The 16,792-nt window shown below is 33.0% G+C and overlaps 1 protein-coding gene across 1 annotated transcript; it reads left to right on the plus strand.

The window, feature by feature from the left end:
• Positions 1 to 9,081: 9,081 nt before the first annotated feature.
• On the plus strand, positions 9,082 to 10,500 carry LOC134728354 (protein mab-21-like 3). The gene has a single exon (XM_063592949.1). The coding sequence runs from the start codon at positions 9,175 to 9,177 to the stop codon at positions 10,303 to 10,305; it is 1,131 nt and encodes a 376-aa protein (XP_063449019.1). The 5' UTR covers positions 9,082 to 9,174; the 3' UTR covers positions 10,306 to 10,500.
• Positions 10,501 to 16,792: the final 6,292 nt, after the last annotated feature.

Below are 16,792 nucleotides of genomic sequence, written 5' to 3' on the forward strand. Positions count from 1 at the left end.
TGTATCTACCTATTGACTAAATGTCTGTCAAATATTAGAAAGATTGAGAGATCAGGGGGCTCTCACCATTACCCTGTGCCCTTTGTCCTAAAATTTTTACATTTTTCGACTGAAAAGTGACAATCTTAGCCCTCCGTAGATATGAAAGATGACGTTATTCTGGTAAATCCATCTAATACAACCTTTATATATACAGAGTCAATGATTTGCTTGAATTTTATGGACATTGAAAGACCCGGGGGGTCTCAACCTCATTTAAGCGGTCTCGGGTAGGTTTTCGCTATATATTTTGAATATCCAACTGGCACTTTGGGCGCTCCGTAAACATAGAAGACAGGAAGTGTACCCAAATTCCTTTTAGTCACGTTTGTATCTACCTATTGACTAAATGTCTGTCAAATATTAGAAAGATTGAGAGATCAGGGGGCTCTCACCATTACCCTGTGCCCTTTGTCCTAAAATTTTTACATTTTTCGACTGAAAAGTGACAATCTTAGCCCTCCGTAGATATGAAAGATGACGTTATTCTGGTAAATCCATCTAATACAACCTTTATATATACAGAGTCAATGATTTGCTTGAATTTTATGGACATTGAAAGACCCGGGGGGTCTCAACCTCATTTAAGCGGTCTCGGGTAGGTTTTCGCTATATATTTTGAATATCCAACTGGCACTTTGGGCGCTCCGTAAACATAGAAGACAGGAAGTGTACCCAAATTCCTTTTAGTCACGTTTGTATCTACCTATTGACTAAATGTCTGTCAAATATTAGAAAGATTGAGAGATCAGGGGGCTCTCACCATTACCCTGTGCCCTTTGTCCTAAAATTTTTACATTTTTCGACTGAAAAGTGACAATCTTAGCCCTCCGTAGATATGAAAGATGACGTTATTCTGGTAAATCCATCTAATACAACCTTTATATATACAGAGTCAATGATTTGCTTGAATTTTATGGACATTGAAAGACCCGGGGGGTCTCAACCTCATTTAAGCGGTCTCGGGTAGGTTTTCGCTATATATTTTGAATATCCAACTGGCACTTTGGGCGCTCCGTAAACATAGAAGACAGGAAGTGTACCCAAATTCCTTTTAGTCACGTTTGTATCTACCTATTGACTAAATGTCTGTCAAATATTAGAAAGATTGAGAGATCAGGGGGCTCTCACCATTACCCTGTGCCCTTTGTCCTAAAATTTTTACATTTTTCGACTGAAAAGTGACAATCTTAGCCCTCCGTAGATATGAAAGATGACGTTATTCTGGTAAATCCATCTAATACAACCTTTATATATACAGAGTCAATGATTTGCTTGAATTTTATGGACATTGAAAGACCCGGGGGGTCTCAACCTCATTTAAGCGGTCTCGGGTAGGTTTTCGCTATATATTTTGAATATCCAACTGGCACTTTGGGCGCTCCGTAAACATAGAAGACAGGAAGTGTACCCAAATTCCTTTTAGTCACGTTTGTATCTACCTATTGACTAAATGTCTGTCAAATATTAGAAAGATTGAGAGATCAGGGGGCTCTCACCATTACCCTGTGCCCTTTGTCCTAAAATTTTTACATTTTTCGACTGAAAAGTGACAATCTTAGCCCTCCGTAGATATGAAAGATGACGTTATTCTGGTAAATCCATCTAATACAACCTTTATATATACAGAGTCAATGATTTGCTTGAATTTTATGGACATTGAAAGACCCGGGGGGTCTCAACCTCATTTAAGCGGTCTCGGGTAGGTTTTCGCTATATATTTTGAATATCCAACTGGCACTTTGGGCGCTCCGTAAACATAGAAGACAGGAAGTGTACCCAAATTCCTTTTAGTCACGTTTGTATCTACCTATTGACTAAATGTCTGTCAAATATTAGAAAGATTGAGAGATCAGGGGGCTCTCACCATTACCCTGTGCCCTTTGTCCTAAAATTTTTACATTTTTCGAATTATTTGTTTTTGTTATTTTGGCTTTCCATATATATTTCTATTTATAGTTATAAATATTTGTAGAGTTATGGGTTTTTCTTTTTGTCTTAAGAAATATTATACACAAAAGTACATCTTTGAAGTCGTTTTATTGACAAAACTCTATATTACATATAGACAAATAAAGGACATGAAAAAGGGTTTATATTCGAGGACAACGAGAAATTACGACGAGAAATTACGACAGCTTGGAAAGGTCATTTAACGATTTCCTACGTAGTTTATCAGTCTTTTTAAATATGAAAATCATGCTTTTTATGTTATCAAGTATTTAATTTTCTTATAATTTTTTTCACTAAATTTTGAATATCAAACCGGCTGCTAGCAGCCGATTGGATATTGAATATCGAATAACGAATAACGAACCGGCTGCTAACTTCACATACATTTTACCCTCTCGGTCTAAATGATAATATCATGGGAATTGGTAATATATCTAGAACCAATTCCGTTAACATTTTGGGTATAGTTTTTAAAACTGTTCGTAAAAACCGTTCTCACGGTCGTAGAACGAATCGCAATCAAAGAAAATTTCGGGCCAATCATACCAATATTTCGGACCTAATTTCTATTTCAAAAAACAACGGCAGACATTATCTGTTAACAAAATTCTGTTCGTTACCGGTTAATAATTTTGGAGGATTGCAACACAATTTCATACAGCAGTCCTAAGTATGAAATTGTTAAAATTATTATTGCATATTGTTATTCTAAATTATTTCCCAAAATTGATCGCTCTGAAGATCATAAAAAACATTTTATTAAAATTAAATATGTCAATAAAGGCTTTGATTTTGTAAATATTGACGGTATTTTTAACGACCATTCTGTTAAAGAACAAATTCCTGGATATTTTGACAATACTGAGCTACCTCTTATTTGTTATATTTACAAGAAATCTACCCGGAAATTTGTGTTTAATTATAGTCAATTGTGTAAAGATGTTAATATCAGTGAAAATACACCTACTTCATGTAATTGCAGTAATTCCGAATATATTTATGGACCCATTTCCCATGTTATAACAGGAGATCTTAACATCGTTCAAGACCGAGAGTTGAAATCATTCCTCAGTAAAGGACCTAAATATCGTTCCCCGTCAATTAATAATTGGAATGAGTGTCGTCATACCATCCACTACCCACTCCATACTCACTGTATGAAATGGATAAAACGGGAAAAAGCTGACAAAAAAATCTTTGGACTCTTTTTTTAATTCAGTTATGAAGATAGTTGATATGCGTATTCAACATTTTAAAGAACATTTTACTATAAAAAAATTACCACAAAAATATATTTCTCGTATCAAACATAAACTAAAAGAACTAGCCAAGGAATTTGTTTTTGTCCCGGCCGATAAAGCTGCCAATAATATTATTATTGTGTGACGTAAATTTTACATTGAGGTTCTGAAAAAATGAAATCACCAATTCACCAGCATTCCAATTCACTCCATTTTCAGAAAACGACATCTGCAATAAACATAAACTTTTAGCTACCGCTTTACAAACAGAACCGAATACAATGAAAGTCCCGACTATGTACTGCCTTCCGAAGCTACACAAAACACCTTACAAATATAGATTTAGTTCGTCTTCAAGCTATTGTTCCACTGCTAAATTGTCTATTCTTCTTACCAGCACACTTGGTACAATCAAAAACCTGATAATAAATTGTTCAAATAAGTCCTTCGAAAATAGTGGAATTAATTACTTTTGGAGTGTCAAGAACTCGTTGGAAGTACTTGATAAATTGCATGCTTATAATAGTGATTGTGAATCTGTTCAAAGTTTTGATTTTTCTACCCTGTATACCACATTGCCTCACATTCTCATTAAGAAAAAATTCACACACCTAATTAAATGGGCATTTAAAAAGTCAGAATGTGAATATTTATGTTCAAACTCTTTTATATCATTTTTTAGTTGTAATAAACAAACAAAAAAACTATGTCAATTGTCATGCTTTGATACTATATATACCCTGGAATTGTTACTAGATAACATTTTTGTTCGCTTTAGGGATTCCGTATATCGTCAGGTTATCGGAATTCCAATGGGGACTAACTGTGCACCACTTAATTCGGACCTATTTTTGTAAAGGCACCAGAATAAATATTTTAGTACGCCAGACGCTCGTTTCATCTACTGTATATTTGCCAGAACAATGCCAGAATTACACAATATTTACTGCATGGGCATGCCTAGTTGGCACTTCCCGGAAGTTAACAATTTGAAATTGTGGCTAGGTAATGTTGGTTGTGTTTGGAAAATTCACACATAAGAAAACAAGGAGGCATTTTAGTTTAAAAATATAGGATATTAAGTATGTAATTTTGTAAGCACAAATAGTTCATAAAAATGCATGTATATTAAATACATACATGCATTTTTATGAACTATTTGTACTTTCAAAATTACATACTTAATATCGTATATTATGTATTTCATTTAATCTCATAAGTTTCTTTCAATGACTGTTTGTATACAGGCAGGAATGTTGCTTTGTAATTTGAAGAAGATTGATTTTATACACACATGCTATTGGTATACGACTGTGTAGTTTCTGCAAGTTTGCAGCAAGCTTGTAGCAACCTTCATTTCCATGGTAAAATGGTTGCGGCAGGTTTGCAGCAAATGTTTACTGCCAGCTTGCGGAAATGTTTGCTGCAAACTTGCGCCAAATGATTGCTGCTGGGCTTTTTTTTCGGTAAGGGAAATCAATCAGATCTCATAGAGCTTCCGAAAATATGACGTTCGTAATGTTTCAGTTTGCTCTGCGAATCTATTTATGTAATAAGGATGATTTTGCAAAGACAGCCAAAAATTTCGTGCGTCATATTTTTTTATATTTTGTTTATACCTAATTCAGTTATGTATTTTGTTGTAATAAGGATAAAACCGCATCAAATATGAATTCGAAGGTCGAGGATGCTTTATTTATCTTGACAAATATGTCGTTGTTCCAGAAAACAAAGCTTCCAATAATATTGTGTTCGAATTAAAAAAAACATTATTTTCAATGTCTCACAAAAAGAGCTTGAAATAAAGATCACAACTGGTCCCAGTTCTTAAAATCAATCTTAAAATCCTTTATTGGGGATTGAACATACATTAATAAAATACAAAAATAAGATAACAATGAATGAGGTTGTTAAATTTGATATATGCCTTTTTGTGCTTCTTTGTTAAATATTTGTTTGTTTTTATTGTGATTAAGATTATGACACAGTGTTGACTGCTGTACCCATCATTTTGTTATTTTATCCCATTATGACTGTTTGTGTTGTTCACGCATCTTTGTCAATATAACGGAGTTGTATGCGAATGTCGTATGAGTGAGAAGGTAAGCGCTATAAAACCCGGTTCAATGCACCATTTTCTACACAAGAAACTGTCTGTGCTAAGTAAGGAATATGTCAGTTGTTATTCGTTCGTTGGATATGTTTGAGTTTTTAATTTTGCCATTTGATTATGGACTTTCCGTTTTGAATTTTCCTCGGAGTTCAGTATTTTTATGTTACTTTTTGGTATTTGCATCAAAGAAAACGAAGAAAATCCAACTCATTATACTTGCTGCCAAAAAAAACCCGGCCACAAAACGTCGTATACAAAGCTGGATCATTAAGATGTTCGACTAAACATCCTTCTGAATTCATTTTTGACTAATATTCTTTTGACAGTAAAAATGGCCTTCAAAACTATTGTGATAATATGCATTCATCCAGTGGTGTCAATCAAATGTGGATTCTCGAAAATTCTAAAAGATTTACTGTCTAATCTAAGATCACAATCTCTGCAATTTTACAGAAACATTAGGACCTTTTATTTTTCCACACTTAACACTAAATTTCCCCATGCTCATTTGGCAGTTCGACTTCACGATCTCATTAAACAGAGTTTTTTCGTTAAAAAAAAATGGAAATCGTAGATATAAATTTCCTGCTTTGTGAAGTTTCACACTGATTCTTTCAGAAAATACAGTGAAGATGATATTATCAAAATGCTTGACTTTTAAATCGACAGTATATTTGCTGAGTTTTGAAAGTTGATATTTCAACAGACAATTGGTATTCCAATGAGTACTAATTGTGCACCCCTTCTGGTCGACTTGTTTTTGTACTAGTAGACAAAAAGAAAAAGCACCCTGAACAATTCTCAAATTTTACTTTCAGAATGATTAATGATGTCCTATAACTGAAAAACCAATATTTTAGTCAGTACTAATATATCCGATCGATCTTTAAATTAAGGATACTGCTGATACCAGAAAGAATGCTTCATATCTTGATCTTTTCATCAATATTGACACAGATGGATGACTCCACACTAAAATTTATGACAAACGGGATGATACCAACTTCCCAATTACCAATTTTCCATTCATTTCTCAACATACCATCTACTGTACCAGTGTTTGGCGTTTGCATATCTCAGTTGGTATGTTATGCTCGTGCATGTTCACACTATACTGACTTCATATACAGGAATGTGCTCCTTACTCAGAAACTGCGTCAACAAAGTTCTGAAAAAGAAAGAATAAACATGTTACATTCCACAAAATGTATGGAAACCATCATGAATTGGTTGATTTATACAATGCATATGTCAGATTGCATGTTCGTTACGGAAGTGCGTCACTGTTTGTTATGTTCTGTGGAGTCAGTCAAATAAAATTGAGAATGGAAATGGGGAATGTGTCAAAGAGACCACAACCCGACCAAATAAAAAAACAACAGCAGAAGGTCACCAACAGGTCTTCAATGTAGCGAGAAATTCCCGCACCCGGAGGCGTCCTTCAGCTGGCCCCTTAACAAATGTATACTAGTTCAGTGATAATGAACGCCATACTAATTTCCAAATTGTACACAAGAAACTAAAATTAAAATAATACAAGACTAACAAAGACCAGAGGCTCCTGACTTGGGACAGGCGCAAAAATGCGGCGGGGTTAAACATGTTTGTGAGATCTCAACCCTCCCCCTATACCTCTAACCAATGTAGAAAAATAAACACATAAAGATTGAAGATGTTGTTGTTTTTCTGCGGATTGCATGTTGTGTCGACTATGTTACTTGTTTGTACGTTTCTGTGATGAGTGTTCCTGTGTGTGTTTGTGTTGTTTTTTGTCTGTTAAGCGATATTTTTAACATTGCCATATAAGCAAGAGGTTTTTCTAGCCATACAACCAGGTTCAACCAACAATTTTGAATTCTTAAAATGTCATATTTCAAGTCATAACATAACTTAAAATGTTGTAGTTGTTAACGAATAGTTCGTTTCTATGTATGATTGTGTTTATGTTTGCTGTACTTCAGTGTTCCTGTTGTTCCTGTATTTTCCTCCTCTATTTCATGTGTTTCAGTCGCTTATAGATTGTAAAACGGATTTATTTTCTATCAATCGATTTTTGATTTTTGAACTCATGTATACTTCTCTTGCATTTATTATTCGACATAACCAATAGTGCTTATAGTTGAGTTACACAACACTGAATCAAAACATTATAAATTAAGATGGTTAACCACATTCACTGCCAAATATTACAGTCAGAGTCACGTAAGTCTCTTTATCATCTTTTTTATTTGCACCTTCAGATTCTCAAGGATGGAGCTGGTAGATTAAAATGTATCTCTCCTCCTTCTCGCATTGGTGTCTAAAATCAGGATGATTAGTAAGAACAACATATTTTTGTGTTGATCAAGGGTCGTACATATACTTATGTTTTTATTTCCTCTAACTACATATGTTGTATAAGCCTTTTCGTAATTCCCAACATCCAGACTGACTGAAAGGAATACAACGGGAGCAATCTTTGGAATGGCTACATTTGGCGAGAAATACATGTTTGTCTGTTTTTCTGTGTGTGGATTTCCGTTATTATTGTTCCATGCTGGATGTTACTCGTAATATCGAAGAATTTGTTTTATTGATATTTTGCCATGCATGAATTTAGGGAGCTACCATTTGATTTTTATGGGGGGGGGGGGGGGGGGGGGGGCTAGGATGAAATTTGAAAAAATAGGCAGTACAGGAGTTTTGAGTAATAAAAAAAAAGTCAGGATGAGACACTTGCAAAAAAAAAAATTTAGGTAAAAAAAATAGGCAGGACCGAACAGAGTGGTGTAAAATAAAAAGGCTGGACAACATTTTTTCATCATAGCCCCCCCCCCCCCCCCCCCCATAAAAATCAAATGGTAGCTCCCTTAGTCAAATATGTTAGAGTTACAGTATTCAATGTATCTAAACCATGATTATAGATGGAAGGGAGCAATAGTCGAGAATCATTTTCTTAAAAATTGTCGCATAAATATGATGGCATATGACGAGCCAATTATTGTCCCTCCGAATTGGTCTTATCTTTTCACACGCTGCTAATCTTTCGTCTTGTGAGGTATTTCATATAAAGAAGGCACCACCATGGATGAGAATATAGTATTTGCTGGTAAGAGATAAAAAGTTTCCATTTTCTTTATTTCTGGAATAGAAAGAAGCTCTTTGACATGACGCATTTTATCTGATATTCTCTAAATTGAGATTATTTCTGTTCAATTGCTGAAGAATTTTTTATTTTGGTCGGCAGGGTCGACCATTGTGTGTATTTTAGATGATGTTAAGAATCTTCAAGCATTTTCGTCGTTTTCTGGCGGTCGAAAATCAATACATTCTTGTAATTCATCTCTTGAAGGTTGGCGATTAGATTTTTCACAGAATCAGTTATGATGGATTTGCAATTTACTGATAACAGCTGACGATTTCCTTCTTATTTTTATGCAGATCTTTTAGATCTGATTGACCAAACTGTACATGCGCATCATTCATATTTAACCAATTTTACCTGGATATATTCAAGCACGATGATGCTAATACATTTGTCTCGTGAGATGTTGCTTTTAATTTTAATCCAATTGTAAATATTTAAAATTTACCTCTAAATAATATGACGTAATGTTGTAAAATGTACTATTTTATTCTAGAATTGAACTTATATATGTACTGATGGTACACATGGATAAAAAATGTGTTCACACTACACGAATTAGTTACACCAGAATTATTTTTAGATATGAATATCCCCTTTTCTATTTTTACAATTGGAAATTACTGGAAACTGATAATATACAAATATAAGAAGACAGATTAAAAAGCATCAATATCACTCTAAATTACTGTTTACCTGTAAACATGGATAATACAATGTTAAATAGATTTTATGAAGACAATGTGAAAATGACAAGAGACGAAACAAAACAGAATGTCGAGTTTGTGAAGCCTCTAGTGCAAGACATTTTGCAGTACGTTCACGACAGGGACAAACGGTTTCAAATACAACCATTAAATGTCGGAAGTTACTATTCCCGCCTTAAAGTGTCTCGAGCAGACGAATTTGACTATAGTGTAGTGTTAGATGTCGGATCATCTCTTGGTTGGACTACCGGAACACCGGCTTATTATGGATATAATAGTAACGGAAATAAAGAAGTGGTTCGTACATCGTTTCCACTGCCTGCAGCTCCAGTTGGAAAATGTTTTATACAGATTACAGGATTGGTAAAAACGTGGGATAATGAACGTTTGAATGAAGGACCGGCTTGTTTATCAATTGATGACCATATTATACCTATAAAAGTTAAAAGAAGGTTTAAAGCACTCGTCAGTGAAGCTGTGAATAGACCAAGAATACGTCAATATGTGGACGCACAACGATTATCAGAATCACCTGCCGCAACATTGACGATTCGTCATCACAAAATTGCCGGAGAGACAATAAGCGTAGATCTTGCTCCTCTTATCGAAGGACACGTTCCGTTCAAAACAGAGTTTGGTTGGCCTAGACCAGGAGCCAGATGGCCGTCCAGTACAAAGATTCAAGAGATAAAAACCGAAGGCATCCACGAAGTTGCTAAAGATCCATTTTATTGGTCTTTATCATTTGTAACGTGCGAAAAAAAGTTGCTAGAGGGTATTGACTCTAATGGTACTTGCCGTAAAAAGAGTCAAAGGATTATAAAAAAACTTCGAGAAATGTGGTGTCCGAAAGGAACAAAACAAGTAATTACTTCGTACCATCTTAAAAATATTCTATTCTGGGAATGTGAAATTCGTCCATTTGATGCAGAATGGACTAATGAACAGCTTTCTGTAAGAATTGAGTCCATGTGTTACTTGCTCATACAACATATCCAGCGTGGTAACCTGCCTCTGTATTTCCATACAGGGGTCAATTTGCTGGAGAATAAGGACAGAGACGCTCTTGACCAGGTTGTACAGAACATTTTCAAGTTTTTGAACAATCCCGAACATTATCTTATTTAGAATATGATGTAAATCTTTTGGTATCATTTGTTTTGACAAACTTAAAAAAATGCAACACTAGATTATTCTGTTCCCATTTTCAAATAGCAAATTTATGTAAAATAAATGTATAAACATAAATTTAATTAATTTCTTAATTGTCTGAAATTATATAATTGAAATTAGCAAAATATGATATTTGTATTGGCTGTTTTATCGAGCACTACTTCAAAGTAAATATTAAAATTAAATCTTGATATAAATGTCTTGTTTTCTTGCATATTATAACAGAACAAAACATTAAACTATGACACAACTGAAATAATCTCCGTCAGATTCTCGTTAGAACACAAATGTAGAAAAACAATCTAGATAAAAGTTTGAATACTAGTACACATGTACATGATATATTCGTTATTAAACATGTTAAAGACACATCAGTCATACAAAACATGACTATTGATTAACTTTCACTTTCACTTACAGTTTTCATAAATCTGATGAAAAGTGAAAGTACATGGTATATTTTAAATCGGTCGTACAATTTATCCCTTCACTAACAAATACACAAACATTTGATTAACTGACGGTATTGTCAGTACAGAATCGAAAATTATATGAAATACTTTATTCAAAATAAATGGAATCACAACAGGCAGTGTGAGACTTTAACAACAACAACAACAACAAAGTAGATAAAAACACACAAAAAACCAATACTAATGAAAAGAATATCTTGATTGATACACTTAGAATGAAACAACTAAAAAAAGGAAACATTGTGGTTATTTGCTTTGTCATCAATCAGGTGATTGGTTTGATCAATTGTAGTGTTCATGTCTGAGCCATTTATAGCTGACCATAACTTACAGCATATAATTCGTTATATCCACTTCATTTCTGGGAATGTGAAATCATTCACCTGAAGCAGAATGGACTAACGAACAGCTTTTTGTAACATATTCAAGATTTGAGTTCATGTGTTACTTACTACTACAACATACCCAGCGTGGTAACCTTTCTTTCTATTTTTATACCGGGGTCAATTTGTTGAATAATATGGACAAAAACGTTCTTCATTGTTCTTGGCCAGGTTGAACAGAATATTTTCAGGTTTTCAGAACCCAGAAACATAACTTACTTATTTATCGTGAATTAATTATAAAATTTTAAATTTCACACGTGTTTTGATTATATGTTTTGTTTAGTACTACTTGAGAATAAATATCTCTGTTAGATTCTCGTTGGAACATAAATGTACAAAAATAATCTAGACTATATTTTGAATATACATGTACATGATACATCCGTTATTAAACATGTTAAAGACACATTCATACATACATAAAAATGACTATTGATCAACTTTCACTTTCACTTATAGTTTACATAAATCTGATGAAAACTGAAAGTACAAGGTACATTTTTCAAATGTAAAAAAAATAAAAAAAACATATTTATTTTTTATAACATAAATGGAACACAATGCATAAAACACTGAAATATAAAATTTCACCTTGCTACTTGAAATAGTTTCAGTTAGTACGATACTCAACATGTTTAATGAAGGGGATATCTTAATTGATATTTGGACTTGACACTGCAGATTTACAGTGCTAAATTCACTATTGAAGTAATCTCATAACAAATCTGTTCCACCTCCGTTCTGCTGTTCTTTTTTATTGGTTTCCATTTGCATGGATAAACAATGGTTGATTACACTCGAGTCACTCATATTCTCTCTTAATTTGATTTTACATTTGTTTTGGCTTTCACATATAGTTTAACTTTAATTTTAACAAACAATTTTGTAAAATCTGGTGAACAGTTCAAATGAAAGGGAACATGTAAAATAAAATATGTAAGTTTCCCACCCATGGCCCTTACCTGGAACAAATAATGATTATTCGTCTTCTTCTTTTCGTATATCATTTTGACTTAGTTTAAAATATCCTTATGAAAAGATGTGGACATGATAGGGGTAACATATCATATTTCTTTATATTTATAAATTAACTGTTTACAAAATTTTGAATTTTTGAAATACTAAGGCTTTTCTACCTATGGCATAGATTACCTTAGCTGTATTTAGCAAAACTTTTAGGAACTTTGTTCCTCAATGCTTTTCAACTTCGTACGTTATTTGGACTTTTTAACTTTTTTGGATTCGAGCGTCACTGATGAGTCTTTTGTAGAAAAAACGCGCGTCTGGCGTATATACAAAGTTTAGTCCTGGTATCTATGATGAGTTTATTTCCAACATGAATCTATTTACTACATAGCGTTATCTTAAATACACCATATGTTCACCTGTCATAAAAACCTTATTACAAGCATTTCATTGATATATCGAAAATTTATTCAATCCAAAATCAATATCCATGGGTAGGTAGGTTCTGGTGTGATTTAGATTCTGAATATGAGGACAAATATTGTATTCAAATTCCTCACAATACATCGAATGAAAAGCGGGAAATACGTATCACATAGAAGGTGTCAAGTGTCTTATTCAGAGATAGATCAAAACAAATCTTGCTAAGTACACATAATCATTCTAATATGTTGCATTCTGTGCTTCCAGCAACAAATCCACTGTGGTTTGTGCGATACTGGAAAATATGTTAGAAGTTATAGCGGTCATCTTCAAATTAGCCGCCATATTGAATTTTGAGGGTTGATCCATAGCTTGTATTGCTCAGTACACCAAAATGTAGCATCATGCAAAATTTGGTGCTTTCCTCATTGTTTGAGCATTTTTTTCACGGATCGGCCGGTTTGTGACAAAATAAGTCTGTATGTCATTCTGATTCCTATCGAAGTCAAGTCGCACATAAACATATCTGTAAAATATCCAATTTGAAAGTTCAAAACATTCATTAATATAAATTGCAATACTTGTTAACACCTCTTAATTATTTTCTGGAATAATAAGCCAATTAAACTTCGCACTTGTGTTTAAATTTCGATTTTTTTTTTACAATTTTATCATATAAACTAACTCTTTTCTTAAGAGATTACACATAGAATAGTCAGCAGTTTACCACTATTAAAAAATCATAAATCGATTAAGAGAAAACATATCCCGGTTACAGACTAAAACCGAGGGAAACATATCAACTATATGTAAAAGGGAAACAACGGAACAACAGAAACACTGAACTGCAACAAAAAGAACCAAACAAACAAACGCAAAAAATACACAGAAACGGACTATTTGATAACAACTGCAATATACCTGATTTGATAAGGAAATTTTAAGAAGAAATGTTGGGTTAAACCTGGTTTTATGGCTAGCTAAACCTCTCGCTTACATGACTATGTTATAAAATATCGTGTAATGACAAGATCAATTACAAAAGGGGACATTGAAATATAAAATGAGCTGCATCTCTAACATTATTCAACGTGCATGTTAACATTACCTTTGTGATTTATATTTTGCATATCTATCCGTCTCTATTTCTAGGGTGTGTGCACTTATTCATATCTTGCATAGTGCTTGTCTGTCTTTAAATTATTCCAATTCAAAATGATTTTCGAAAGAAAAGGGAAACATAATTTACATAAAAACAATATGTATAAAGAAGAGCAGTGGTATTATATGGTAAAGATTCCAAGAAATGTTCATCAAAGTGTGCAGACATTTGATAGACCAGTCTTATCCAGTTAAAACCGTAAAATAATTCGGATACAGTAATGCTACGTGTAGAACAAAAGTATATCATTAATTTAAGTAACATTCTAAATTTAAACAAAATTTCTTTCAGAAGTGGATACAAAAGATGATTGAAGGCACGAACACAACAAACGGAAAGTCATCCTCATGATTCTATTATCATTAAAAAAACACACTGAAGTGCATACAAATAGTCTTTATATGGGGCTATTATTTATGGATAAAATATAATTCAGAATTCTGGTCTCATACAATCAAGTCCTATACATAAATATATTCATATTTTCTATAGTGGTATTTGAATATAGTTCTATTTATATGACCATGTTTAAATTACGGTAGTTGACATATTTTCAATTTGAGAGGAAGGAGAAAGACATATGCGTTTTGTGTTTGTCCTTAACTTGAACCTTCCATACTTTATAAGTAAGTATGGGAGTATAAATCACCCCGAGGTTTTGGTGGGGTTCGTGTTGCCTATTCGTTTCTTTTCTATTTTGTGTCATGTGTTCTATTGTTTATCTGTTTGTCTTCTTTCATTTTAGACAGGCGTTGTTAGTTTATTTCGATGTATGAGTTTGACTATCCTTCTGGTATGTTTCATACCTCTTTTAGAATGACAGAATTTGTTCATAACGATGTATATATTTTGAAAATGTAATTACAATGATAGGTCACAGGGCATTTTCTCGAGATACAGTTTGTGACAAAATTTGGTATGGATTATACAGGAACAAAACATCATTATGTGATAATTAAGTAAACTCAATAATAGAATAATAAAACAGAATACGAGAGGATGACTATTAGACAATACTTTGAGAATATCAAAAGAAAAGATAGGGTCATCGATTTTTTTTCGATTAAAACATAAAATAGGGAAATTACATTTAGATCTTCAAAAATGCACTATTTCAGAATAACCTCCCCTTAAAATGCTAATTTAAAAACATTATAAATAAAGCATATATAATTAAAGTTTGTAACTTTATTGATATTTATAAGTTGAAACCTTATTTTTTTTTTTTTTTTAAATATCATTAGTTATTTGCATTTCTCATCAAACTGGCTAAATTGGTTGAAAACTTTGACCTTAGTTTCTCTGTTATTTACAATCAAAGATGACAAAGGACACCCATTCTACATTGAAACGATGACGTGTATATAACGAACCTTCGTGTTGTTTATTCTTTAGTTTTCTGTGTTGTGTCATGTGTACTATTGTTTTTCTGTTTGTCTTTTTCATTTTTAGCCATTGCGTTGTCAGTTTGTTTTAGATTTATGAGTTTGACTGTCCCTTTGGTATCTTTCGTCCCTCTTTTACAAGTGACTTTTATTTGTGAATCGAATATAATTTAGGAAATGCGGTCTCATATTCATCAATGTTAACATATTAAGTGTCTATTCATATTTCAACAGTGGTATATTGTCTTGGATATTTTCAAAATAGTTGATTTGCAAGTTGAAACAGGTTTTTATATTTTAGAGGAAGAGTATGTCCGTATTGTGTTTGTCAATAATCTTACCATCATCTTTAGTATTATGTAATTAAGTTAATTGATTTTAGGAAAATAAATTAATCCATACCCTGAAAATAGAAGATCCTTCGCAAATATTATTGTCTGTTTAGTGATCATTAGGACGTTATTCGGTCTCATCTCCTTATGCATTTCACCCTCTATGAAAACGTATGGGATCAGTAGTAAACCATATAACTTATAATATATATATTGAAAACGCCATTTAGGCCATAATGACCCGAATTATTTTTCTACTAGTATATGAAGATTACCTTTTTTCTCTATTTTTAACTTTTGAGTTTGCTCTTCACAATGTGATGATAACATATCATGTAAAAACGCAGATAAAAAGTGAAAATTCAACAATTATCATTATTGTATACATGCCAAAATGGATATTAATACAATGTTAAATAATTTTTATGAAGACAATATCAAAATGTCAAGAAAAAAACTAGCCAGAACGTCAATATTGTGACGCCTCTTGTGAATGACATTTTGCAGTACGTTCATGAAAGGAACAAACGTTTTCAAATACAGCCATTACATGTCGGGAGTTATTATTCGCACCTTAAAGTGTCTCGAGCAGATGAATTTGATTATAGTGTAGTTTTAGATGTAGGATCACCTTTCAGTTGGACTTCTGGAACACCGGCTTATTATAATTTCCGGGAAAACAGGGGAGTAGATGTTGTTGTGTCCTGTTAAATTGTTATACGATGATGACTGATGTTCCCATATTTTGACTATTTTATTGATTGTGACTGTTTATTTAACGCATCATGTAAATGTAACGGAATTTGATGAGACTGTTATTAAAGTGAGAGGGTTAGCGCTATAGAACCAGGTTTAATCCACCATTTTCTACATTTGAAAATGCCTGTACCAAGTCAGGAATATGACAGTTCTTGTCCATTCGTTTTTGATGCGTTTTGTTTTTTGATTTTGCCATGTGATTATGGACTTTCCAAATTTATTTTTGTGATTTTACTTTTTTTTTTTTTAAAACACCAATTCCTTTGTCTTCAGCACCAGTTGGGAAATGCTTAACTGGTATTCAAGGAACAATACCACACTGGAATAGAGATCGTTTAAATGAAGGTTCGGCTTGTTTGACAGTTGATGATCACATCATACCTATACGAGTTAAAAGTTGGTTTAAAGCACTAGTCAATGAAGCTATAAATCTACCACACATATGTCAGTTTGTCGACGCAAGACGATTATCCGATTCACCTGCGACTACATTTATAATTAGCCATCCTTACATTGTAGGAGATCAAGTTAGTGTAGATCGTGCACCTCTTATAAA

This window comes from Mytilus trossulus, chromosome 8 (assembly GCF_036588685.1).
Source record: "Mytilus trossulus isolate FHL-02 chromosome 8, PNRI_Mtr1.1.1.hap1, whole genome shotgun sequence".
NCBI classification, from domain to species: Eukaryota; Metazoa; Mollusca; class Bivalvia; order Mytilida; family Mytilidae; genus Mytilus; species Mytilus trossulus.